This window comes from Acipenser ruthenus, chromosome 7, assembly GCF_902713425.1.
Source record: "Acipenser ruthenus chromosome 7, fAciRut3.2 maternal haplotype, whole genome shotgun sequence".
NCBI lineage: Eukaryota > Metazoa > Chordata > Actinopteri > Acipenseriformes > Acipenseridae > Acipenser > Acipenser ruthenus.
Window position 1 is genome coordinate 36,545,643 of NC_081195.1, and position 26,469 is coordinate 36,572,111.

Consider the following 26,469-nt stretch of genomic DNA (forward strand, 5'->3'; position numbering starts at 1 on the left):
GCTTTGGGCAGTGGAGGCAGAGGGGTGTTTCAAGCATACTTTTTCAATTGGCGTAACACTAATATAATTGTATGGTTCGATTCATACATGGTTTGATTCATACAGGGTTGCTTACTAGGCAAAACTGCATATAATCGAAAGAATGAAAGAAAGAGGGAGAGAGGGAGGGAAAGAGGGAGAAAGAAAGAAAAAGTTTGATTCGACCAAATTATATATTTTTTTAAATAATAGTTATGCACAGTATATATACATTTTTTTATTTCTGTTGTATCATATTTTATAAACACTTTGTTTACAATGTGTGGAAAATAAAACACGAGGTAGCAGAATCCATCCCACATTACATCTTGATTTGTGCAGAACGCTGTGTTTTAGGAGTCTGAAATGTCCAGCAGCATGCTGTACTAATCACAGCTTCCGAACTCATGCTCTTCCAAGAGCTGTCACGGGTGTGACTAGCATACTTATTCCAGCCTGCTGTCTGCCTGAGTGCGCAGCTACAGACAGAACTGAGCCTGCCTGCTCATCCATCGCGTAGGCCTGAGCCTCACTGTTCAGTAGGAGGGCCGGGCTGGCGACGGTATGTCATTAGTAGGCTGGTTAATTATCAAAACAGCCTTTTGGTTGTACAAATAAATATTGACACAGTTCTGTCTCGTCATTTTAGGTGTGTAATTTTTAACATTACGGCGGGGGGAGCTTGGTTAGCTATTTAAGTTGTTGCAATGATGTAAAGAAATACATTCGCTCCTTTGCGGCTTCAGATCACAGTGGTCACCGGTGTAAAGGTAATCCAGTTAGCAGTTCTGCCAGGGTTAGTAAAAAGAAAAGCTATTGGAGAGCAGTCAATGTGTGTGTGTGTGTGTGTGTGTGTCAGTATAGTTCTATGCATGCACGTATTTATGTGATGCAAGGTGAGATGTTAATAAAAAGTATCCCCCTCTCTGTTTTGTCTTCACAGAAGCTTGTGGTAAGAAGTTGTCCTGTTGGGAACACCAAACCCATTTCCCCCATCAAGCCACCCAACCAGAGCGTAGCGATTTCTGTGTTGCCGGCAAAGAATCCTGTCCCCATGGTTACCGCACACAGTAACGGACAGAAGGCAGCGAGCCCAGAGCCTCCGCAGACAGCCCCCATCAACCTGCAGACAGCTAGCAAAGCGGGGGGCAGGAGAGTGTCCGAGACATCGAGCTCACAGGTACCAAGAATACTGAGCCCCTTTCACTGACACTGCCTTTAATTAAAGAGGTCGGCTCCCGCTGGCCATAAGGCGAGATCCTGGGCCACAGTGTTATCATAAGAGCTATGGGCAAAAGTTTTACATTCCCCTATAGAATTAACTAATTTTGCTTCACAAAAGCTTGTAGTTTTCCATATTCCTTATGGAAAACTGACAAAAATTAAAAAATGTGATATTTCGAAATCTAACATGAAATACTGTACTACTGTTATGGCTTCCGGTAGGCTTCTGTGATATCAGTTTACAGTTTCTTTGATTACATGATGTTAAATAAAAGATCTAAATTATGTTCATATTATTATTTTTTTTTTTTTAATTATGTCTCAATACTAAAATTCTAGGTGATTAAACTTTTTTTTTTTATATACAGTGGTGTGAGAGGGGGCTTACTTGTTTGAAAAATGACTTCTCTAGTGCACTGGGGTTTGAGATGTGTACTCTAAATCACTGCAGGAAGAACCATAAAAAAACAAAAAACATAACAAGTGCTGTAGCTTTTCTATTCCGTACCACATCATGGATAGTTGTTGCTATGTTACCTGTTTGAAAATGTGGGCAATAATCCTGACAGTGTACTAGAGCGGACATTTTGAAAAGAGCTTTAAAACAGACTTTAAAATTATAAGTGTAAAAAGTCAGGGTGTTAACAGTTAAATGAAAAATGACAGGTACGTTATTTAAACAGTTGTAGCAACACGCGGGGACGTGTAACACTATATTTTCGGAACCCCGCTACTTACTCTTTAGCATCTTAAAATAAGTTGACAGAGTTAACCCCTAGCCCATAAATTAACGCAGCACAGAAACCAGGACCAGAGGACACAGCTGGAAATTAAGAGGAGAGAGATTTAAGACGAAGGATACCCTTTTTTTCCGGGCTAGCACTGATGGCCAGAATGGCCTCCGCTCGTTCATAAAATTACGTTCAAAGAAAAAGCTAGTAACAAGCAACAATGTCTCAAGAAATAAAATGTGCTTACATTGAAATGCTGTGCATTCATGCCACTTACAACTGTCTGGGAGCCATCGTTTGTTTTTATTTGCAATCTAATTTGGAGATGGCAGTCAGAGATGGATTTTACAATGGGTGCCGTCACATAGTTATTTGGGCAAATGAGAGAAGTTACGTCTATGCCACAGTTTAAATACACATCACTGTTTATGTGCATCAAGAACGTTGAGCTGGACTTAAGTGGTGTAGAAAGCCTTCTAAACATAAATGATCACTAACTCACTGAAAAGAAACAGAAGCACCTGCCATAACACTGTCAACAGAGTGTGGGGCCACCACGGGCCGAGAGGAAGGTACTGAATCCACATCATGGGCTCAGACTGTTCTGCACCATTTCTCAAAGATTAGCACCTCAAATCACCTCATCTGCCTATGTAGACTTTTGAGACTGATGTCTGTGTTGTTTTAATGCAGAAGCACCTGCCAACCGATCATTTGAACCCGTAGATATTACAGCACAGCCTGCCTTTGGGGAACCTCAACCACTGTAGCAAATACCCAGTCTTGAATTAGCAGCTAGACATGTTCCATCCCTTATAAAAGTTCACCACAGTATTTTTACTTTTCCGATGGTTATACTGGTTTGCCATATTTATTAATATGCTTTACCATACCTCGCTATTCTTTAATACTGTCAATATGTGTTTTTTACACTTTGCTATGTTTTTACTATGTTATAAGGGTTTATTTACCAGGGAAATCAGGTTTGAGAATATATTAACCAAAGTACTGTATAAAAAGTTCTATCAAGGTAAAACTAATAAGCATTCCTCACTCCCTGACATAATTTGTTGATTTCAGAGGAAGGTGGTATTCACTGTTTCTGGTAGAAAGAAAGAAAGAAAGAAAGAAAGAAAGAAAGAAAGAAAGAAAGAAAGAGTTGCTCTATAGCAGTCCTGGAGGTCTAGAGGTAAAATGATATAACGAACTGCTTCAGGGTCTGGTTCAATTAAATAATTTAGTACAGGGTTGGAACAAAGACCAGGAGTGGAAGGGCCCACTTTGGCCAGACAACAGCAGCAGTGAAAAATTACATCATTCTTATAGAAGGTAAGAAATTGATTTTAAAAGCCCTTACTACAGCTTTAAGTTTTAGCAACCACAAGTGAATACTCCCCCTGTGGAGCTTTCTCTCCCTCTCTCTCTCCCTCGCTCAGACGCTACCCTCCCACTTTAGTTGACACGCTTTATAAAATTCAGCTCAGACTCCCATTTGATGCCATTACTGAAGAAATGGAATAAAGTGCCTGTTCAGAGTTTTATCTGCCAGTAACATTATCAATGCAGGGTAACACTGTTAACAACCTTGGCAAACAGATCACCTTCTCAGCGTTGTTTTTATTTATTATTCTCTTGCTCCCCCCTCCTCCTCACCCTTCATTATCAGGACCCAAGGAGCAAGCCACAATGGGGTTGCCATGGTTTATTGTTTCATTGTGTTTTATTGGTTTTTTTGTGACATCCTGAGGGGTTCCATAGGAGACAATTGACCATATTCCCCCAGCTGTCTATTGTAACTGTTTTGGTTTACAATATTCCTTCAAAAGTGGTTCCAGAACATGATTTGACACTTCTCTGTTCAACCAAAGCAACATCCTATTAAAAGACAGATAGGCCTTGGTTAGAAATTGCTTATATCGGCCTACAAGAGCTGTGAGTTATTCCTCGTCACATTGAAATCTGTTATCCAAAAAAAAAAGTATTTCCCTTATCAAAGTTTCCCATAAGTAAAAGCATAGCTAAGTGTAATAAGTGGCAACCCTAACCCCAAGTAGGGCCCTGGTGTTTGCTCAGCAGTTTAACCTGCCCTTTTGTATTGTCTTATAAATACTTATCATAACGTGAGCACCATTTGTTAATATGATACACTGCAGAAACAGTCTTCTGTCGGCTCTTTTGCATTGTGGTTAAGGTGCTCGCTTGCAGTGTGCGGGGTCACTGGTTCACACCCAGCCTCCGCCTGGTTACACTGGTGAGCAAGTTTTAACAGGTAATAAACTGAAACAAATGACCTTTAAACATAGCGTGGCGATCTTGGAAAATCAGGAAACCAGAGAAATGTATTTAGAGAAACTATTATGTTTTTCCAGGAAAGAGGTTCAGAGCATGGCTGTGCCTTTTCAACTTGCATTAAGTCTAAGAGATTTTTCTTATAGCCACAGTGAATGTGTGTGTGTGTGTGTGTGTGTGCGCGCAGATTGTATTATTTGCTCTGAGCCTTATTGCGCAATGACTTTCAAGGCACGTGTCAGATAAAGGACATCAGTTCAGTTTTGCATAGGCACACAGTTTAGTTATTAAGATCAAAATCTTGCTAGTTCTTGTACAGGCTCTTCGATCTGTATTTATTTTGTGATGAGAAACAGTAAAATCTAATACAAAAATGTGATGCCTTGTTGGTATTTAATAGTAATACCACACAGGCATTAACAACTGTTTGTTCCCACCCCTTTACTGTTCCTTTGAAGAGTGTCACATGTGTGCTGCTGCCTTCTTTCAGCTGTTCACAGCCACGCCTGTGTGTGGACAGACTGGTTTTACAATGTGTGCCCTCTCCTCTTGGGACTGGCCAGGCACTCTCCAGGGCGATTACATTTACATAAGAATGTTTTGACCGCCGCTTGGGCTTGGACTGGTGTCTTGGGGGGTGAAAGGCCAGGCTAGGAAGGCACTTCATCAGCTGACCCCACAGGCTGAGAGAGAGAGGAGAGAGAGAGGTACTGAATCCACATCATGGGCTCAGACTGTTCTGCACCATTTCTCAGGATTAGCACCTCAATCGTATAATTTTAATAGGCGTTCAGGCGTTAAGATAATAATAGACGTTATGATAATGAGGCTCGACGAAATGCTTGTCAAATGAAAGTCTTGATTGTTGAAAAGTAAATCTGCCAATTATAGAACGTATTTAATTGGCACATTTGTATAATTGTATGTCGAGATCAGCCAATAGCTTTCGGCTTTACGAACAACTGGGGAGGATGGAAGCCAATAGTGAATGAGAAGAGGTGGGACTAAGGGAACAGGACGTATGCAGGAAAAGAGAAAAGAAAAAAGTGGAGATCTGAAAAGTTTCACTGCACTGCACGCATACAGTTTAGTTTTGTGAAACCTAAGCGTTTCTATCCCTAAAGGCTGCTTGAGTAGGATAGCTAGTACAGAAATAGTTCATTTACTCATATTTGCAATTGTATTTCTGTATGTGTGTGGACCCCGGGCGGTTACCCAGGTTGTCCAGGTTGCCCGGGTGTTGACGTCGGCCCTGTGTGGGTAGTTCAGAAATAATCAGTTTGTGAGTAAAGTCTCAAACTACCATACCATACAAATTTCATTTATATAGCGCCCTTCATGTGCAACCTGTATATTTTACAGAAATATACAGCTAGTCAAAATAGCTCCAAACTGCTCGCTAGTGAAAAGCCAAATTAAAGAAATACTGTATGTTTTGAGCATAGATTTAAAAACACTGACAGACTCAGCATTCCGGATACAATTTGGAAGTGAGTTCTTCGTCCTAGGTGTAAAACGACTACTGATCTGATAGGGTTGCATTGTCGCAACAGCAAAAATACAATGGTAAACTTTTATAAGGGTAACTTTAGAACCAGCTTTTAGAGTCTGATGGTCTGGTTTTCCAAATATATTGGGGGCTATTGATTGCACCCATGTAGCACTGTCACCCCCCCAGGATGTAGAACATATCTTTTGGAATAGGAAGCATTGCCACAGCCAGGTTATAATGGAACATCAGCCAGGTTATAATGGAACATGAGACTGGTAATAATGAGACATCAGCCAGGTTATAATGAAACATCAGCCAGGTTATAATGAAACATCAGCCAAGTTATAATGGAACATGAGACTGGTTATAATTAAACATCAGCCAGGTTATAATGGAACATCACACTAGGGTTTAACACAGTATCAATGCACATCTATGCTGGACTGTCGTTTCCCTTCAAACTAGTCTGAGGGAGGCCAGCCTAAACAATCAGGCCTAGAGAAAATCACAGTGATAGTTCTGTCACGGCACATGTTTTAACTTCATATTCAAGCTTATTAAATCATGTGAATGAATACTTGTCTTCAAGCATTTGCGGAATTAGGTTATTGCACTGAACATCAGAGCAGTTCAGCTGGGATAGAGCAAATGCAAGCACAATAATAATACTAGAGAATGGCTAGAAAGGGCTGACCTGTGGTGTTGAATATAATGAAGCGCATTATATTAAAGTATTGTGTAGACTTGAAATGATTTACCTAAGCTGTCAAGGATGTACAGTTTTTCACTAATACAAAGTATAATGTATAAAACTACAGGCATTCAACTGGCAGGAAAACATATAACTATAAAGCAAGGAAAGAAACTGGGACCATCTGGCAAATGGACTTATAAGTTAAGCTTTGCTATTAAAACATTTAAATTTAAAAAATCTACATCCTGTCAATTTATCACAGCTTGCTGTTTTATAGGGTTACAAGGGTTAGATGTGCAATCATCAGCCAGGTTATAATGAAACATCAGCGAGATTATAATGAAACATCAGCCAGGTTATAATGGAACATCAGCCAGGTTATAATAGAACATCAGCCAGGTTATAATGGAACATCAGCCAGGTTATAATGGAACATGAGACTGGTTATAATCAGTGCATTGAGAGTACTTTATTATTCAAAAGCAAGAAGCAAAAAAAAAGCTTTCAAATACTACTGAAAACATGCATGTGCATATCTATAGCAATGTAATACAGTCAGCACTCACATATCCAACCTATAAAATGTTGACTTCAGAGTGTGACGCGTATCTGATTATTTCATTTTGGCCCATTCCAACTATTGTCCTTAGTTGAAAGGACTGTGTTTAAAAACGCGGATGGGACGAATAAACAAATAAATTGAAGCGACAGGCTTTGTATCAGAAAACTGGTGACGGAGTTGGAAATCCTGTGTGACGAGCAAGTGCATTAATTTGTTATATATATATATATATATATATATATATATATATATATATATATATAATGGGAATTGATTGGTTTCTTAATACAAGGACGGTAAAATGTGACTGACATGTATCTGAGTGCTGACTGTATATGCATTGGGAAAACTTGATTACTAACCCTGTAAAAAGAAAGTAGTGGGGTTCTGAAAAATATAGCGTTATACATCCCCACATGTTGCTACAACTGTTTAAATAACATACCTGTCATTGTTAACATCCACATTTTTATCATATAACTTTAAAGTTTAAAGCTGTTTTCAAAATGGCCGCTCTAGAGCACTGATAGTGGCAGGATTATCGCCCACATTGTCAAACAGGTAACACAGCAGTAACCAGGTTGTGGTACGGAGCAGAAAAGCCAGAGCACTTGTTATGCTTTTTGTTTTGTTTTTAATCACTCTTCCCGCACTGATTTAGAGGACAGATCTCAAACCCCAGTGCATTAGAGCAGCCATTTTGAAAAGAGCTTTGAAACTCAGTTTAAAGGTACAAGTATAAAAAGTTATCAAGATGTTAACAATGAAAAGAAAAATTGCAGGTGCGCTATTTAAACAGTTGTAGCAACATGTGGGGGTGGAACCCCACTACTTACTCTTTAAGGTACACAAGGAATTGCGCAGTTGTTAAAACGGTTTCTTCTTAAAATGAGAGTGACTCAAGTATCACAAGGAAACTGACTCAAGTATCACAAGGAAACTGTTTTGTGCACCTCATTGCACAAATAAGAAAGTTAGCAGCATATTTATTTGTGGGACACATATGTCTCTTGAACCTTTAGGATTAAAAAGCCAGAAGCAAACGAAAGACACAGAATAGAACAGAAAACATGCCTGCGCTTGTAATATCATATATACGGGAGTCTCCAGATAGGGCACCATGGCACTTCATCAATCTATGAATACTTAATTGAGGCAATCAATCATTGATTAAATGATTAATTGTTGTATCCCCAGCAAACATCTCAGGCTCCATGCCTTGCATTTGTAGTCCTCTTCAAGTATGGGGGCACTTCTACCCAAGCATGGGCACAAGGAGTGATACATGAAACCAACGGAATAACGAAATCAGTGCATGCCTAGATATGAGCCAATTTGCATGACCCTACCTGTTGAGGCAAAGCCTGCAGGGGTATAGCTGTAATAATGCGCAGCTTTCTTGAATTATTCGTGGTGTCACTGAAACACAGCAACACATTGGCAGTAAGTAACAACAAGGCAGTTTCCTTTCATAGATGTGGTCTGCCTGAGTAGCTGTGTCTAAGGCAATGGCCGAGGAGTCTGGAGACTCGTGCTTCTTTATGATACTCACACCTGCCACAGACTGGTGGGGAGTTTGACCCTTGAACCCGGCATTGTTGTCCTTGTTGATTCTCACTAAACCATGTAAACTTAATCCATCCTGGAGTTCTTCCCTCAAAGCAGCTGGCACACAGCAGGGTAACGCAAATGGATTTGTATGTGACGAAACTTAAACAAGTATACTGTATTTGTGACTCACTGAATAGAGACTGTTAAGAGTCGATAGAATTCAAGACCAGAAAAATGATCTATTTTAGGAGTTAAATGTACCGTCCATGCACAGGCCATTTCAAAGCTTGAAATCTCTGGATTAATTTAGGGGGGGTGGGGGGTTATAGGCTGTTGCCATGGAGACTGCAGAAGAAAAGGATTCCCATTATGCTTGATACACATTTGATACCGCGACATAACAATTGCTGCAAAAAAACTAATATTCAAGTATTTTTGATGTTTTTGCCATTTTATATTCCATCGTTCACTGCCACTCAAGAGGGAAACACAAGAATTGAAAGTAAATATTCTCCACATCCCCATGTTATTGTGTCAGATCCTGGTGACGTGTACTATAGAGATCACATACTATGTTTATTTCTAATAATTCCCACTTCTGGTGTTGGGTAAACAGATGGCAATTGGATTAAGCTGAGATGGATGGAAAAGGGAATTTTATTTGAAACTCCTGTAGAAAAAGCAAATACAAAAAGTGGTAATCTTGGTTTAAAAACCCCCTTGGTTTCTTTCAGTATTGTGTTATGTCCTGATGTTGTTGTGTTGAATCAGTGGGCAGGGTTTTGCAATTCCCTTATTAAGTTGTGTTGAAAATGCTTCAGTATAATGCACATGGAAGAGGGACTGTGGCAATTTGCCCCGCCCCTGTGTGCATATTATGTGTTGTATGTTGCGTGCGTGTGTTAATGTTGGTGTATAGTCATTGGTACACGGGATATAAACGGGTCTGTGTTTCACGTGTATTAAAAAGTGTAGATTTGTATTTAGGCACGAGGAGGGCACAAATCACTTCACATGCTGGTTAAATGTAATATGTGAGCATGGGGTTGCACAGAATTAATTCACGTGCTGGGATTCAAGTGAATAATTAATTAGTAATTGAATCCCAGCACAACAGTATATATAGATGCACGTTTCATTCACTCAGTGTTGGGTGTTCGAGAGTGGAGAACGGGTGAGAGAGAAGGAGAACGTAAAGTAAATTAATAATAATCTATAAGTGTTTGTACTCACCGTGTTTGTTTGTCTCTCCGTGCACCGTTTGTTAAGTGTTTAGTACGTTTTGTTTGTCTATTTATTTTGGCGCAAGTGCCGTGTCCTGTGTTTTGTGTTCCAACCTTTTATTTTCTGTTCTGTTTATTAAATGCTGAGCGAAAGCATTCGCTCAGCTTCACCAAACCACACATCTCTGTCTGTTTATTTCCTGCTTCTGGTCTGACGCCACCCACTCCGGCCATCTTTGTGACAGGGACATAAATGTTCAGAACATCAAAGACGAAAAGGAAACAGTTTAAAAATCCTTTAAATGAAATATTCTTCTTGCGAAATTAATATACAGTAGATGCCGCTTATTAACAACCTCTCGGTTCACAGCAAAAAGTTGTCATTAACCGAAAGTTGCCAATAAGTGAAAAGCCCTCATTTTGAAGTGTAATTATATGGAACGATATGTTTACTTCACGCATGTGTAAACCAAAAAAAAGGAGTCAGCTTAAATAGTACTACACAACGATGTACTATAATTGTCCTTACAATGAGTAAAGCAAACATAAAAAATATGTGTTGTACTTACAACCAATTCTAAAGAACACAATTTTAAAATAAGAAATTGTCCGACATTGTCTGCTTTTGTACAATGTACAACCTCCCGCTGTAAATCCATCTCAATTTTGCGTGCAGCTTCATAGCCAGTTTCAAAGCCACGATTCTGCCTCCGTCCACCAGAAATACGCAGTTGCAAAGTCAGTGTGTTATAAAAGCTGCATGAAGTATGTGCATAAATCATGCAAGTGCACTCTGTAGCACAGCAACTAGTAGTAAAGTTGTCAGTAAATGCCGTGCAGTAAATATATATATATATATATATATATATATATATATATATATATATATATATATATATATATATTAACATTAAAGTCTATGGGATGGGATTGGTTCCTGGGAAAATGTTGTTATTAACCGAAAGTTGTCTTTATTAGGGTTGCTAATACTCTGCATCTACTATATATACATATATATATTGCAACTGCAAAAGATTAGTCTCAATTAAATAAGGTAAGTTTTCCTTTCATGATCAAACCTTGTTTTGTGGTCTCATGCCTTCCCAATAATACAAGAAGCAGTAAGCCTGTGGAAAGCTTTCCCACTGCAGTCTTGTAGGGTCACAGTGTGCATAGCCCATCCCTGGTTTAAATCCAGCTTTATCAGCGCATGTTATCAGTGAATTACCTTGACTGTATTGTGCATACTTTATTATTCAAGTTGAGGATGTCACTGCTTTTTTGCTCTAGGTTTTATATACTGTATTTCCTCCAAACAGTCTTCATTCACTGCAAGCAAGTATGTAACCATTAGGATCCACCGCGAGACTTAATTGAACCAAAACATATTCAAACTGCTGAGGGATATAGTGCAGGTAGTTACATTACTTGCTGAGAACCCTATTCCAAGCCAGTGGATGACAGCCAGGTTTAAAGTATGTTTTGCATGGTTTTTGCTTTACTGTTTTTCTGACCCCAGTCAACCTACTTTGTTTAAAAAAACAAAAACTGCTATAAAAACCTCAGAAGGTTGCAACTGTGTTGGCTTGATTACACTGAGCACTTTCGGCTGCATGTTCAGTTTTCCAGGCTGTGTCACCTTGAGAACTAACAAGAAACTTCAGAAAGCAGGTCTCTCTGAAATGGGCAGATACTGAGGAGGCAGCGTGTGTGTGTGATCGCAGCCAGTAGACATGTTGTTTCACCATCAGATGAGAGCAGGCTCATTTAGCTGGAACACAGCCCTTTCCAAATGCTGTTATTTCAACCTATGTACTCCACTGTTGATAAACATTGATCTAGGCTTAAATATATCACCAATATGTTCACATTTCATAAAATACATAGCAGCACTTTTTTGTACAGTGCATCTGCATGCATATTTAACAAGACTTCAAGCATAGAAATACAGTGAAATGACTCCTACTGAGGCCAGTCAAAGGACCAGCAAATAACAAATCAATATCATCAGATTTTAATTATTTAAAAAGTTCTCAAGTAAGCCAATTTATTCAACGCTTTATTGAACCATTCTAGATGTTATTTATTTAGTTTTCTTATATACAAACAGGTCTATCTAAGTTACTGTTTTTAGTTTGTAATATTTCTTTGTATCTAAATCGATTGGACAAATAATAAAACAGATTGATTTGTGGTTTACAGCATGTTGGTCTTAGGGTCGCCACCTCTCCCTGTTTTCCCTGGATCACCCCGTTTTTTGACAAAGGTGTCCCAGGAATTCAATAGGTAAATCAGGATACAATATTACTACAATAGATAATATTACAATATAGACACACTCTATTTTGGTGGTACTTTGGGGTTGTGTGTGTTTCCATATAGTACAGCTTTCTCAAAGTTTTTTGGTTGCGTTAAAATACTAAAAGTGGAGCCTGCCTCATACGCCCACCAACAAAATGTAATAAAAAAAGCACTGTCACTGCAGGATGAAGAAGAAGAAGAAGAAGAATCGGAATCCTGCAAGGCTCTCGCCAGTACAATGTGCTTGTAATATAATCTGTTTTGTTCGTGTTGTTATTGATGAACCAGTATATTGGTAGTTCACGAGTTCAACACATTTCTCAGTGCAGTCCACCGGGACTTCTGTAACTTGGTTATGTTGTATATTAGTATTGCAGCAAGCTGCTTTTAACAACTGTATTTGTCTTTTTTAACAAATTTGTGGGACCATGTTTTTTTTGTTCTTTTTCATGTGTTCGTACTTTAAAACAGATTTGCTCAATGAATTTGCTCAAGCCTAGTGTCGTCGGTAGACTTTAACAAAAATACAGCTACGCTAATTTAATACATATTTTGGTACAACGTGACTTTTTAGGTCCACATGATAGATGGTACTTACTATAGCGTGTGGAATGTGCGTGGTGTGTGCGTGCTACGTCACATAAATAATGACTGTGGAGAGAGAGTATCGACTTTCTAAGCTGCATGGAAACCTGGACATTGTTACCTATTGGATTTCTAAAGAGTTTCAACTTTTAACTACCCCTTTTGGTTCGGAGGTCTTTATCACAGTACTTTATCACAGTGCACATGTAAAGCTTCCATAATTATTGAACACACAATTCTCAAAGCTATTTACTCCAAATCGTCATTTTGTTTTTCAGAAGGGAGAAAAACGCACCCAGATCTAAACAACTCAGACTTTAACTTGTGAGTAGTCTAACGTTGTTTCTTATTAGTTTCAGAATATTAATGATGTTTTGGGTTTTTTTTCTTACAGAGAAAATGTGCGTGAATGACGATTTGGTGTAAATAGCTTTGAGAATCCAGTCCTAACAATCATTAAAAAGGGATTTTAACTAAAGTACTTTATGACCTTCCAGCACTTAACAGCATTTTCTTTCCTATTTTTAATACACATTCTTAATATATACAGTATATGTATATATATATTATGCTGGGAGATAATAATGCAATAATTTTTCTTTTAAAGTTCCATTTATACTAATAATTGGCACCTCTCCTTGAATTGTTAGGTAAAATTCTCCCAAGATATTGGCCTCCTTTTTATATGGGCTGAAAGACACTTGTTTGTAGCCCCTGTCAAGCTGTTCCCAGTGCTTTAGCACAGATCTGAGCACCATCACGCAAGGTTCAATGTTCTACAGATAACAACAAGCTCCAAAAGTTCCATTCAGCTTTCGCATTTATGAAAAGCAAGCCCAAGGTTGCTGGTTGCATTCACAGAGCCTAAATGAAAGCGATTTGGTTAAAAAAGGCAGCAATTACTACAGAATGCCCATTCAGCATGAGAATTTTTTTTATCTTTGCCGTTGCCATGGAAACAAGCCCTTTTTTTCCCTCTCTGGCGTGGAACAATGCGACTTTAGGATTCGCACACACTGCAAAATCCGGGTTATTGATATTGAACGCGCTGATGAAGATGGAAAGCATTCCTTTTTGTTTAAGCTAAGGGACCTTTATAAAACAATAAAATAAGCTCAAATTGACTGCTGTGAAGACAAAGTCATCTATTTTTACAAACTGCATACAGCTTATCACTGTGCACCTTCATTGAAGCTACTGTTTTGAAGTTCATTCAATGTTGCATTGCTGTGTCGTTAATGTACAATTCACTGATAAGCAATGAGGACAGTCAATATTATATGCACTGTTTTGTTAGGATCTATTCAGTAATTCAGTGTTTCACAGTTTCTTATACACCCCATTCCTAACAGATATAGTAATACCACCACACACAGCCTTAGAAGAAGGCACTAGTAGAAACATTTGTCTACTTAACTTAGTTTGACCTATGCTGAAAGATAGTGTGCCAGTTATCAGTATCCAAACTGATCTGCTTGTAATGCATAGATCTGATATAATACTGTTGGAGCCCCAATGGTATTTGTATGACTAAATAGCTGTAAAATAAAAATGGGTTTGGATGGCTACCAATATTGCTCACCACGGTGAATAAAGTTTGTTTGGGGAGGGAAAAAAATCTTTTTCACTGATTTTATTTAAAAAGTTCAAGAAAAAAAATTATGAAATACAGTTGTTTATGAGGGAGGTTAGTAAGCTGTATAATTCAGTGTTCTGTTTTGTGATTTCACTTAATAGTTGAATAGACTATAAGTACAGTGGGACTTTGCATTGAGACTGCCTGGGCCCCTATCAAATAAATCTGGTCTGAATACTCACCACGCAGTCTGATTTAACAGTTATTTTGAATCAGGAGTCTTCCTCCACTGGTTCGATTGATATAGACAGAGCTCTGACCACTTGTTTGCCGTACCACTAATATGTCCACCCAGATGCTCTCCAGGGTGCTGAAATAGCTGAGATTCACATAGAGGAGTGTTTTGATCTCACACTAATTGCAGTTAATCTAGTGTGTTGCCGTTAGGGTTATATACTGAAGGTGTTGGTAATCTGCAAAGACACTGCATATTTTTTAAAACAACTTCGAGTTTATCTTTTGTTTCATGTAAAACATTTTAGGGACAAGGTGTGAAATCAGAGGGCTATTTTAATTATTAACCAGTTTTGGTCTTGTGAGTCTATTTTACCAATTGGCTTAAAGTCTGATTATAATGGTCTCTTGAGTGTTTGTTGTATTCAGGTTCCAGTCTGTTTGTGTCTGTTTCACTGGTGTACAGCGCTGTGAAACAGACACTAATTAATTTGTAGTTATTTCAGGATCTAATGCAATTTAGTCACACCTGAGCTTATTTAGACATACTCTCGGCTCAGGTGTGACTAATTCAGCTCGTGCTAAAATCCTGACGTGGTGCTGAGTGGCATGCTGCAGTAAGGTAGTGTTTGTGTTGTGTGGCTGCAGTGTAGTGAGAGGCATTGCTAACCTTGCTGCTGTGTTTGTGCTTCACAGATGTTGGGACCCGTCACAGCAGAACCCATTAAGGTTCCTCAGGTCAGCTCCCTACATCGACTGGCAGGGCAGACATCCACAGAGCTACCTCAGGTAATTCAGAGGAATACCTCTCCTCATCTCGACCTGGGTCCTTCCACAGAGCTACCTCAGGTAATTCAGAGGAACACCTCTCCTCATCTCGACCTGGGTCCTTCCACAGAGCTACCTCAGGTAATTCAGAGCAATACCTCTCCTCATCTCGACCTGGGTCCTTCCACAGAGCTACCTCAGGTAATTCAGAGGAATACCTCTCCTCATCTCGACCTGGGTCCTTCCACAGAGCTACCTCAGGTAATTCAGAGCAATACCTCTCCTCATCTCGACCTGGGTCCTTCCACAGAGCTACCTCAGGTAATTCAGAGGAATACCTCTCCTCATCTCGACCTGGGTCCTTCCACAGAGCTACCTCAGGTAATTCAGAGGAATACCTCTCCTCATCTCGACCTTGGTCCTTCGAGCCATCCTTCCTGCCATGCAGCATGAAAAAGAAGATCCGATATATATATTAGGGCTGTCACCCGATTAAAATTTTTGATCGGTTAATCTATGGGCATTAGTTGATTAATCAATAGATTAATCCGTCCACATTTTTAATAAAGGTAACGATCTTATAGCGACTGTCCTGCATAGTAATACTTCTAAATCAATAGAATCTAAAAAAAATAAATAAATAAGCCCAATGGGAATGTAGTCTTTCTTAACAGCATTTCTTACTTGCTCATTGTGATGTATTGTATCCCTACACTTCTGCTCATCCATTTGAACATCAATCCAGATTTGTCCAAAAGTTTTGAGTGTAACAGTGGCTTGCAACTGACTTTAGGAATACTCATGTTTCTGTGCTGACTTCGATAGACATTCTAGATTGCTGTAGCCAGTGCTGTTCCATGTTGCCTTTTCTGTACTGAACAAAAGCAGTATTATTTTTGTAATTGACAGCTACTGGTAAGCCACTGATACCTTTAATAATTTACATTTTGGAAGTGGCGAGTATATCCCTTCCCTTCCTGTGTCGGTTCAGGTATTTGTGGTATATACCTCCCTTTTTTAACAATCTCCAATCTGAGAAAGTTCTTCTTTAAAATTGATTTGTAACCAAATCAACTGCAATGCCTCAGTTGTAAGACTTTTTTATTATTATTTTTAAAAAGGTCATTGAAATATTACTTTGACATTCTCAATATAATACTCATTAATGCTAAAAGATTTAGCTATTGTTACATCTCTTAGGGCCTAGCCACTGATCTGAAAACACTGGATAGCGTACCCCACTATCAGGCTATGGTAGGGGGTGAAGTCACTGGACGTAGTTGTTCTCATTTCCAGCTAATGAAGGGACCGACCCACAATTATAGCAGCGCTGTGTTATTTCAATATACGTCCCCAAAGTCTTAGATATAGCTCCAGCTGATTTGGAATGTTTGCAGAATGGACATAAATTTTGATAAAGATTCTGAAACTATGTATTTCCTTTTGAAATGCAACGCTATCTAATCAGTGTGTTAAACTTACTCAAGAACTTACTCAAGACCGTCAGCCAAAGCAGAGAATACCTTCAACTGTTTATGTTCCGCCTCCGCTCACTTATGATTGGACTGCCACAGAGAAAATGCCGATCTTCTATTGGTTGATTTTATTTTATATACAAAAAGAAAATTCTGCACGATTTAAATTGTAAAAAATTAATCGGTCCAATTAATCTGGTAACTGGAGCAGCCCTAATCTATCTATCTATCTATCTATCTAAATATATATATACACACACACATATATACATACAGTACCTGCACAAATTATGGCAACAACAAATGATTTACAGCAAGACTAGTGGTGGGGATTGTATTGCCCAGGTTTCCTCACTCAGACCCCTTACTTACTAAACACCCTGGTATCCCTGAATAGATAATAGTCTCCTCTTTAAAAAAATATGCTAAATATTTTAACGAGCAAGACATCTCCTCTAAAATGTTCTCCTTTTTCTAGGAAAGCAGCACAGCTGGGAATGGGGAGTTTGTTGCCAGATAACTTCACTCCTTGCTCACAAAAATATCTTGATATCCCTGAATAGATCATTGGGAAATAATCCCCACCCCTAGTCTTGCTGTAAATCATTTGTTCTTGCCATAATGAGTGCCATTACTGTAATACATACACATACATATGATTGTGACATCAGTAATATATGCTGTGAGGATGTTGGGCACTGAAGCACGTCTGCTGTACATTTTAGATGCTCATTACTTCAGGTCTAATGGAAACTGTGTAGGAGGAAGTGAACCGTGATAACAGAGTTTAAAGTTAAGTAGGACCTTATACCTCCCCATCACCGTTTGGAAATGCCTGCTTGCTGTATCTCATGTAAGTGGAAGCATGCTACGGATAAAGGCTTTGGGAGTGTGGAGACAGGCGATTAGCGCGTTTACATGAACAGTAGTAGGGTTACCATATGGCTCCAGATTAACCGGACGATTTGAGACAGACCGGGATTTCAAAATTCCCCATAAATTGAAAGTAATTCACGTATAAATGAGCTCCACCTTTGCTGAGATTAATCCTGCTGTGGTGGAATTGCGTGGGCGCAACAAACAATTCACACTGATCAGCTGCTTTTGATCAGATCTTAATGAACGAATAGCTAATTTATCGATAGAGCAACGAGATGATAATGAAATTGTATTTGCAGAATAATATGGGCGATTGAATTTTCTTGGTATAATACAATTATTTGACGCGCATGCGGGTATTTAAGCACCATTATTAATTGTAGCTAAGGATGGTTCATTTACACCTTCATTTATTTCAATTTAGGGGCAAGTTTGAAATCCTGTTCTGTCTCACAGCGTCCGGTTAATCTGGAGCCACATGGTAACCCTAAACAGTAGAGAGCATGCCTTCACATCTGGGGGCTCGCCAGTGTAAAACGTTTCCCTGAACGTGACGTTTTCTCTCCTTCCCAGAGGGTTTCAGTTCTTCAGCTGCTGATCCCAGCTGTCCATTGGATCACACTAACCAGTCAGCATGTAGATTGAACGCACATGGGAACTCCCACCTCTCCCTCAGCATGTGTGTGCATCAGTTGGCATACAAATAGCAAGGCGAAGCTTTCCAGCCACTGGTTATTTCTGAAATAATTAAAGGGCTCAGATGTAGGCATAGTGAACAGCTACCTACACAAGACACGGAGCATGCATTTAATGTACTTATTTAAGGTAAAGTAGGCAAACAGTGTATTCGTTAGCCATGTTTCTTATAGTTTAACGTCAGAATGTATTAATATTTTTTTTAACTACATTTAGCATGGGTACTTTTCACATTTTTTCATTTATTTATTTATTATTAAGTCATTTTCACCCGTCCATCCCCCCGCCCTTTTGTGTCTGTAGAAACACTGATGTCACTTCCTGCCCGTGTCTTCAGGAAGTGACATCAGTGTTCTACTTTGTCCTCACCAGGGGATAGCAGTGCAGGGAGGCAGAGGGAGTCACATATAGGTTCCCCACGTTTGAAGTACTGGACAGACACGTGAACTGTAGGTTATCTGTTAAACTTAACTGAATGACACAGAGATTTGGGCTCAGAAAGACACAAATCAAATTTAACATTTAAAACTAACAAAAAAACAAGTCACTATAAGTATTATTCAGTAAGTTTATTTTTTATCATATTAATGTTTCCTTAGGGAGAAAAAAGTAAAACAACAACAAAAAAAAAAAAAAAGTGGCAGCCAGTGTTCACGACAAATGTGATTTCTCAAGAGTGAGTAACACAGTGTATCAGAATGACCACATCAGCACCAAGCTTATCATATTTATGCAGGCAGCTCAGTGAGCAGCAGGGCCTATTAAATTCATGTAAAACATTCAAGGCAAGCCAACTGCAGCAGCCTGTGCAGTAGCACAGCCACAACACAAGGTGGCACCAAAGACCAACTCTGCTGCATTAACAACAGTCTGGGAAAGCAGACTCTCCCCAGGCATCTAAATTCATCCCAAATAAAACCTATAATGGTTAGAGCAATTATTATTCCTTGGAACTGGCTTCAGGTTATGGAAAAATGAAGAACATTTTACAATACATGGTAATTTTATTTTTTAAAAGCTACAAAGCACTGACATTTTGTCATTCCTCCAAGGTAATAAAAACCAGTTGCCTGCCTTTCCTTTTATTCATGAGCATTCCCACCCCTCAGCTGCCTGTGGTCTTACTTTCAAAACCAGAAAAGGGAGGGGGGGGGGAGTCTCACTCTCACCTGCTTCATCCAGTGAACCAGGCGTTAATCCAAACAAGCTTGAGGCAGACTTTAAAAGTCCCGTACATTCATCCCATCTCAGTCTGCCCTTTCTGCTCAACGCAATGCAACAATAGCAAGACTTAGAAAGTGCCAAAATTACCAAAAACTCACTTGAAGACTTGTAGTTGAAGCACTGAAGTGATGAAGTTCCTTTCTAAAGCTGCCCTGTTGGGTGTTTAATGGTTCTAGACTCTAGAGGACACTAAGCAGGCTCTTGCTGTTTCCCCAGGTAAGGCCAAAGACCTTGATCCCTGACAGTGTGCCGGTGAGCCCCTGTCGGGAGCAGTCGTCCAGTCAGCCTCAGCCCCTGCAGAAGGCCACGGTGGTCAGCATCAAGAACGCCGGGCCCGCTCTCCCCACAGCCAACAACACCGTCTGCCACGTCCAGCTGCCAAACGACCAGTCCGTGGCCACGAGCTTCTCTGAGCCAGCCAGTGTGTCTCCGGTCCTCACCACGGCAGGAGTGGCCTACGCCATCATCTCCACGTCGCCGGGCAACAGCAACAGCACCGCAGTCTCCGTCATCAGCGATGCCATGAAGGGGCAGCCTCTTCTCATCAGCGCAGACAGCAAGGTGGGACCAATTAACTAACCGCTGCCAACCAGGGCTTAACAATGCATTGCAAGTGAGCATCGGGCAGCACTGCACTGGCCCCAGCTTGGTTCTTTGCTTGATCTGGTTTTTATTTATTTATTTATTTATTTTATTTTATTGTTAGATTTTTTTAAATACAGGGATGGAAATATGACTCCCATTGCATAGCAGTTTCACCCATTCCAGGTTTTGCTACGAGCTTGATTAGCCCCAGTGTGTACAGGTAACAAGCTCAGGTGTGTAGTATTAAACTTATAGTAAAACCAGGGATTCATCAAAATGCTGTGCAACCGGAGTCTTATTTCCATCCCTGAACTACAATGCTGTCTATGCAAAATAAATGTACCCAACTACTGCTTCCTGGTACTTAATCACTTCCTGTGCTGAAGGTCATGTGGTCTGACTGCAGATCACTGTGGTGACATGGACAAGGTAGGAAGAGACTTTTAAGTGTTGCATATAAATATAAACATATGCATACATGACAAAAATAGACAGTAAAATCGTAAGGGGTAAGATGATTGGTTTTAAAGCCTTGGTTATAATGTGTTTATATCAATATATCTAGAAGTCCAGCCTCTGTATTGCTGGATTATGTCTAACATGACTACAGCTATGCAAAAGGTTAAACGAGAGCTTCCTTTAACTTGTATCATTCTTCTGATATTCTGGAAATGTGGAGTTCGTGTACTTAACCACTAGATGGCAGCAGTGAGTGCAGTTGGTTGTCCTGTTCAGGTAATCCATGCACAGGAATTTAATTTCGCTTCATTTCAGGGGAGCAGGGGCTGAGCTTTAAGCACAGCAGCTTGTGGTATTTGTAGCAAAATAACATAATGCATTTCCCTGTAAACGCTGAGTTTAAACACACAAACACTCTATAATCATCACAATAAGAGATGTCTCTTGTTGGTTTTGCAGTATCTTGCCATTTTACCCCTTACAATAGCTGAAGAAATGGTGTTGTCAGTACAGATCACAGATGTAGTCTGCTGCGAGCTGTGGGTGCTAAGTGGCTGTATTTACCTTGAGGCTTCCTCACTCTTTCTCTTCTTTACTGCTTTCTTTTTTCCTAGGTGATAATAATTCAGCCCCAGGTTCAAAGCCAGAGTCAGCCTGAGATTAAAGCAGAACCCAAGAAAGCATCTGAAGAGCCTGTTCAGAGCTCTCCCCCGCCTGCCAGGAAGAAAAAAGCAGAGAACCCTGAGGTAGGGACGAGGCAGCACCTGCCCCCAGCCCCCCGGTCCCGACTCTACACTGAACAATACATTTCACTTCCCTTCATGATGTGCGAAGAATTGCAGCGCTCACACAGGCTTAACACATCTTCTATGAAAGCTTGTGACTCTTCCAGCTTGGCTGATACAGTGTGTGCATGCCACAGCTGTCCAATCTTTCTGGCTAAAATAAGCATACTGAGCAAGTCACTTAACTTGTGCTCCGTCTTTCGGGGGAGACGTTGTTGTAAGTGACTCTGCAGTTCACACACCTTAAGTCACTTAAGTCACCTTGGATAAAGGCATCTGCTAAATAAACACATAGTAATAATTATATATATGGACTGGAGAGGAGGGCTCTAATAGAACATTATTGACCTGAGGGAAGACTATACTGACGGGGCTATAATGCCCGAGGTCGCAGGCACCCTGGAGGTAACACTAGTCTTCCCAAGGGGCATTTCATTTTCCACTGAGTCTGTAGTACATATTTAATATATGAATCAGTCAAGAAAATAAGTGAGGCAACGTTGGACAGTAAATAGGCTTTATGTATTTTGTTTAAATATAGCTGATACAGTATAAGTAAATCAATAAATAACATAAATAAATAACAGAAAATGTTTTTCAAGTTCATACCGCATACAGTAGTTATAAAAGTTTTTTTAGCGTCCAGCTCTCCGCCTGGCTTGCTGACTGTTGTATAACCCAGTTTATATCCCGGCCGTCAGCTTTGTTTACATTGTCGAGTCAGAAAACAGTGAACAGTGACGTTTTAATCACCATTTTGGTGTTTGAACAGCTTTCTTTTGTAGTTTTGTAATTCATTTTCTGTTAAGTCACAGAATCGGTGTTCAGCCATTTTCTCTTGTGAAGAGTGCTGCAGGGGAGAAGGGCGTTCCTTTGAAAATGGGCGGGACTGACAGAGATGTGAACCAATCACATGACAGGCGGCAACTGTAGGTTTTATCCAATCACAGGCCAGGATTTCCAACTACTGATTTTGATTCACACAAGCTGTCTAGCAGCAGAGCTCCTATAGTACCTTTGCAGACGGCACTTTTAACAGTTACTTGACACAGCCCCCCTTGTCACAGCATTCGTAACAGAGACTGACACCGCCTGCAAAACGGCTTAATAGAGCTTTCATTTGCAATCGCTCATCGCTGGATTGACGTGTTTGGAAAACACCCTTCTAATTACTTTCCATTCCATTTTCACTCTTATCAGTTGAACTTTACATTGTTTTGAAAGGTGTCTGAAGGTATGAGGCAGTTGAGCTTCACCTTTTATCCATTGGTCTGCATATATTGGAGCCCTCCTGGCATGGTTTCAGTGTCCCTTTCAAAGCTGAACACACTCTTCATTAGTGACACTGGGAGACGGGCGACTCTGTCCAGCACAGGGTTGTTACGAGGTTTTTAACTACAGTGAAAGAAGCTTTATGTTTATCATGTTTCACAATCCAGTGTTCATATTAGCCCTGTTAGTAATATCGTTACAGCTTTCCTTCTGCTCAAGGTCTTTGATCATTGTTGATTTGGAACATGCAGATATAAAACAAAACAAAAAATAACACACTTCAGATGAAAATGTGCTGTTTTCTGGTAAGGCCTCACTTACATGTGTCGAAGTTCGAACTCTGGTGGTCCAGCTGCAGTCAAACCATTTGACCATCAGCAAAGGTACCAGGATGCAGCAGTTTAGCTACAGCATTGAATTATCCATAAATAACATAAAATGACAAGCACAGAACCGAGCATAATAAAAGGCAGACCAATATTAATGTTAATTAAGATAACGTGGGCAATTTGAAGGCACTGGTTAGCACTCCTTTTAAATCAGTAGGATATACAGACTACCAATCACAGTCCTGGAGGGCTGTTCCACTCCAGGTTTAACAAGAAAAATTAACTACTTCAGGCTCTGGATGGAGGTTTCACTGGTTGAATTAAACAATGTAGAACAGGGTAAAACAGGTATAGACCATCGTTTTAAGTAGATTTGCCTGAAGCTGCAGAGTAACCCTTTTCAGAAAGCTCACTTTTCTTTTGTTAGTGGATCCCGATGGCTCCATTGCTCACTCAGACTCGTTCTCCGCTACCCTTTTCTCTCTGGCGAGCACCACATTCCACTGCACGAAAAACCAATCCCTTCATTCCTGCTGGATGGGAAGTGTAATTAAATCAGGTTTAAAGAAGTGTCCGTGGAGAGCGGAACAAACAGGCACTGCACTGAAAAAAAAAACTGTTTCAGCCCTTTTTCTTTAATCAGTGAAAGCAAACAAACAAACAAACATAAGCGTCCTTCGGGGGAGACGTTGTTGTAAGTGACTCTGCAGTTCACACACCTTAAGTCACTTAAGTCACCTTGGATAAAGGCATCTGCTAAATAAACACATAGTAATAATTATATATATGGACTGGAGAGGAGGGCTCTAATAGAACATTATTGACCTGAGGGAAGACTATACTGACGGGGCTATAATGCCCGAGGTCGCAGGCACCCTGGAGGTAACACTAGTCTTCCCAAGGGGCATTTCATTTTCCACTGAGTCTGTAGTACATATTTAATATATGAATCAGTCAAGAAAATAAGTGAGGCAACGTTGGACAGTAAATAGGCTTTATGTATTTTGTTTAAATATAGCTGATACAGTATAAGTAAATCAATAAATAACATAAATAAATAACAGAAAATGTTTTTCAAGTTCATACCGCATACAGTAGTTATAAAAGTTTTTTTAGTGTCCAGCTCTCCGCCTGGCTTGCTGACTGCTGTATAACCCAGTTTATATCCCGGCCGTCAGCTTTGTTTACATTGTCGAGTCAGAAAACAGTGAACAGTGACGTTTTAATCACCATTTTGGTGTTTGAACAGCTTTCTTTTGTAGTTTTGTAATTCATTTTCTGTTAAGTCACAGAATCGGTGTTCAGCCATTTTCTCTTGTGAAGAGTGCTGCAGGGGAGAAGGGCGTTCCTTTGAAAATGGGCGGGACTGACAGAGATGTGAACCAATCACATGACAGGCGGCAACTGTAGGTTTTATCCAATCACAGGCCAGGATTTCCAACTACTGATTTTGATTCACACAAGCTGTCTAGCAGCAGAGCTCCTATAGTACCTTTGCAGACGGCACTTTTAACAGTTACTTGACACAGCCCCCCTTGTCACAGCATTTGTAACAGAGACTGACACCGCCTGCAAAACGGCTTAATAGAGCTTTCATTTGCAATCGCTCATCGCTGGATTGACGTGTTTGGAAAACACCCTTCTAATTACTTTCCATTCCATTTTCACTCTTATCAGTTGAACTTTACATTGTTTTGAAAGGTGTCTGAAGGTATGAGGCAGTTGAGCTTCACCTTTTATCCATTGGTCTGCATATATTGGAGCCCTCCTGGCATGGTTTCAGTGTCCCTTTCAAAGCTGAACACACTCTTCATTAGTGACACTGGGAGACGGGCGACTCTGTCCAGCACAGGGTTGTTACGAGGTTTTTAACTACAGTGAAAGAAGCTTTATGTTTATCATGTTTCACAATCCAGTGTTCATATTAGCCCTGTTAGTAATATCTTTACAGCTTTCCTTCTGCTCAAGGTCTTTGATCATTGTTGATTTGGAACATGCAGATATAAAACAAAACAAAAAAATAACACACTTCAGATGAAAATGTGCTGTTTTCTGGTAAGGCCTCACTTACATGTGTCGAAGTTCGAACTCTGGTGGTCCAGCTGCAGTCAAACCATTTGACCATCAGCAAAGGTACCAGGATGCAGCAGTTTAGCTACAGCATTGAATTATCCATAAATAACATAAAATGACAAGCACAGAACCGAGCATAATAAAAGGCAGACCAATATTAATGTTAATTAAGATAACGTGGGCAATTTGAAGGCACTGGTTAGCACTCCTTTTAAATCAGTAGGATATACAGACTACCAATCACGGTCCTGGAGGGCTGTTCCACTCCAGGTTTAACAAGAAAAATTAACTACTTCAGGCTCTGGATGGAGGTTTCACTGGTTGAATTAAACAATGTAGAACAGGGTAAAACAGGTATAGACCATCGTTTTAAGTAGATTTGCCTGAAGCTGCAGAGTAACCCTTTTCAGAAAGCTCACTTTTCTTTTGTTAGTGGATCCCGATGGCTCCATTGCTCACTCAGACTCGTTCTCCGCTACCCTTTTCTCTCTGGCGAGCACCACATTCCACTGCACGAAAAACCAATCCCTTCATTCCTGCTGGATGGGAAGTGTAATTAAATCAGGTTTAAAGAAGTGTCCGTGGAGAGCGGAACAAACAGGCACTGCACTGAAAAAAAAACTGTTTCAGCCCTTTTTCTTTAATCAGTGAAAGCAAACAAACAAACAAACATAAGCGTCCCCCCCCCCCCCCCCCCGATACAATGCCGTCTCATTCCCTTTGGGCTGTGGAGTAGCTGGTGGTATGGGGGCCGGTGAGACTGTGCTTCATGTCAGAGACAGCCTCACCATATGGCAGTGGGTTCAGTGTGGTGTTTAATGCAGAGCTGTATTAAGAGCAACTCAACATTACAAACTCCACACTTATTAACTGAAACACACTATTTACAGAGTTAAGAGATAAACACAACTCTCCTGGCTTATGTTTTCTTTTGTTTTTATTATTCCGCATGTTAAAGATGTAGAAACTCAATTATTACAGTACACTTGGAATAAACCATTGAGAACAGGTGTTTCAGTCATGTTACATGTCTGTAGCTTTGAAGTTGTTGTGTAAATAGAAACGCTGTCCCTAACCCTTGCTATTGGCTGTGACCCCCCCCCCCCCCCCCCCCCCTGCTCGTTGCTTTGAGATAGTCCAGTGCTCACCCCTCAAATCTAATGATTGTTGGTTTCTTCCTCCCCCTTAGAAAATTGCCTTCATGGTTGCACTTGGCTTGGTCACAACAGAACACTTGGAAGGTAAGATCTGTCCCAATCATTACACTACTGGTAGAGGCAGTGGCGTAACTTTGATTTCAAAAGTGGGGGCCACTTTCTGTAGCTGGGACATATAGTATTAAAACAAACATTGATTTCTTTCAGATTAGGGCCTTTGTGGTTCATTTTTACACCAATTAGTTGGGTTGAGCTGAAGGGTTAGTGTCATTATCAAGAACATGTAG

At 40.0% G+C, this 26,469-nt stretch overlaps 1 protein-coding gene across 2 annotated transcripts in view; it reads left to right on the forward strand.

The window, feature by feature from the left end:
* Window positions 1-26,469, forward strand: part of LOC117416271 (PHD finger protein 21B-like) — an 89,722-nt gene that overhangs the window by 53,630 nt on the left and 9,623 nt on the right. For both annotated transcript variants that reach the window (XM_034027384.3, XM_034027386.3), the window contains 5 exons: window positions 962-1,198; window positions 15,177-15,269; window positions 19,739-20,083; window positions 21,181-21,312; window positions 26,215-26,266. In XM_034027384.3, coding sequence (XP_033883275.2) covers window positions 962-1,198; window positions 15,177-15,269; window positions 19,739-20,083; window positions 21,181-21,312; window positions 26,215-26,266 — 859 coding nt within the window. The remainder of the gene's footprint in view (window positions 1-961; window positions 1,199-15,176; window positions 15,270-19,738; window positions 20,084-21,180; window positions 21,313-26,214; window positions 26,267-26,469) is intronic.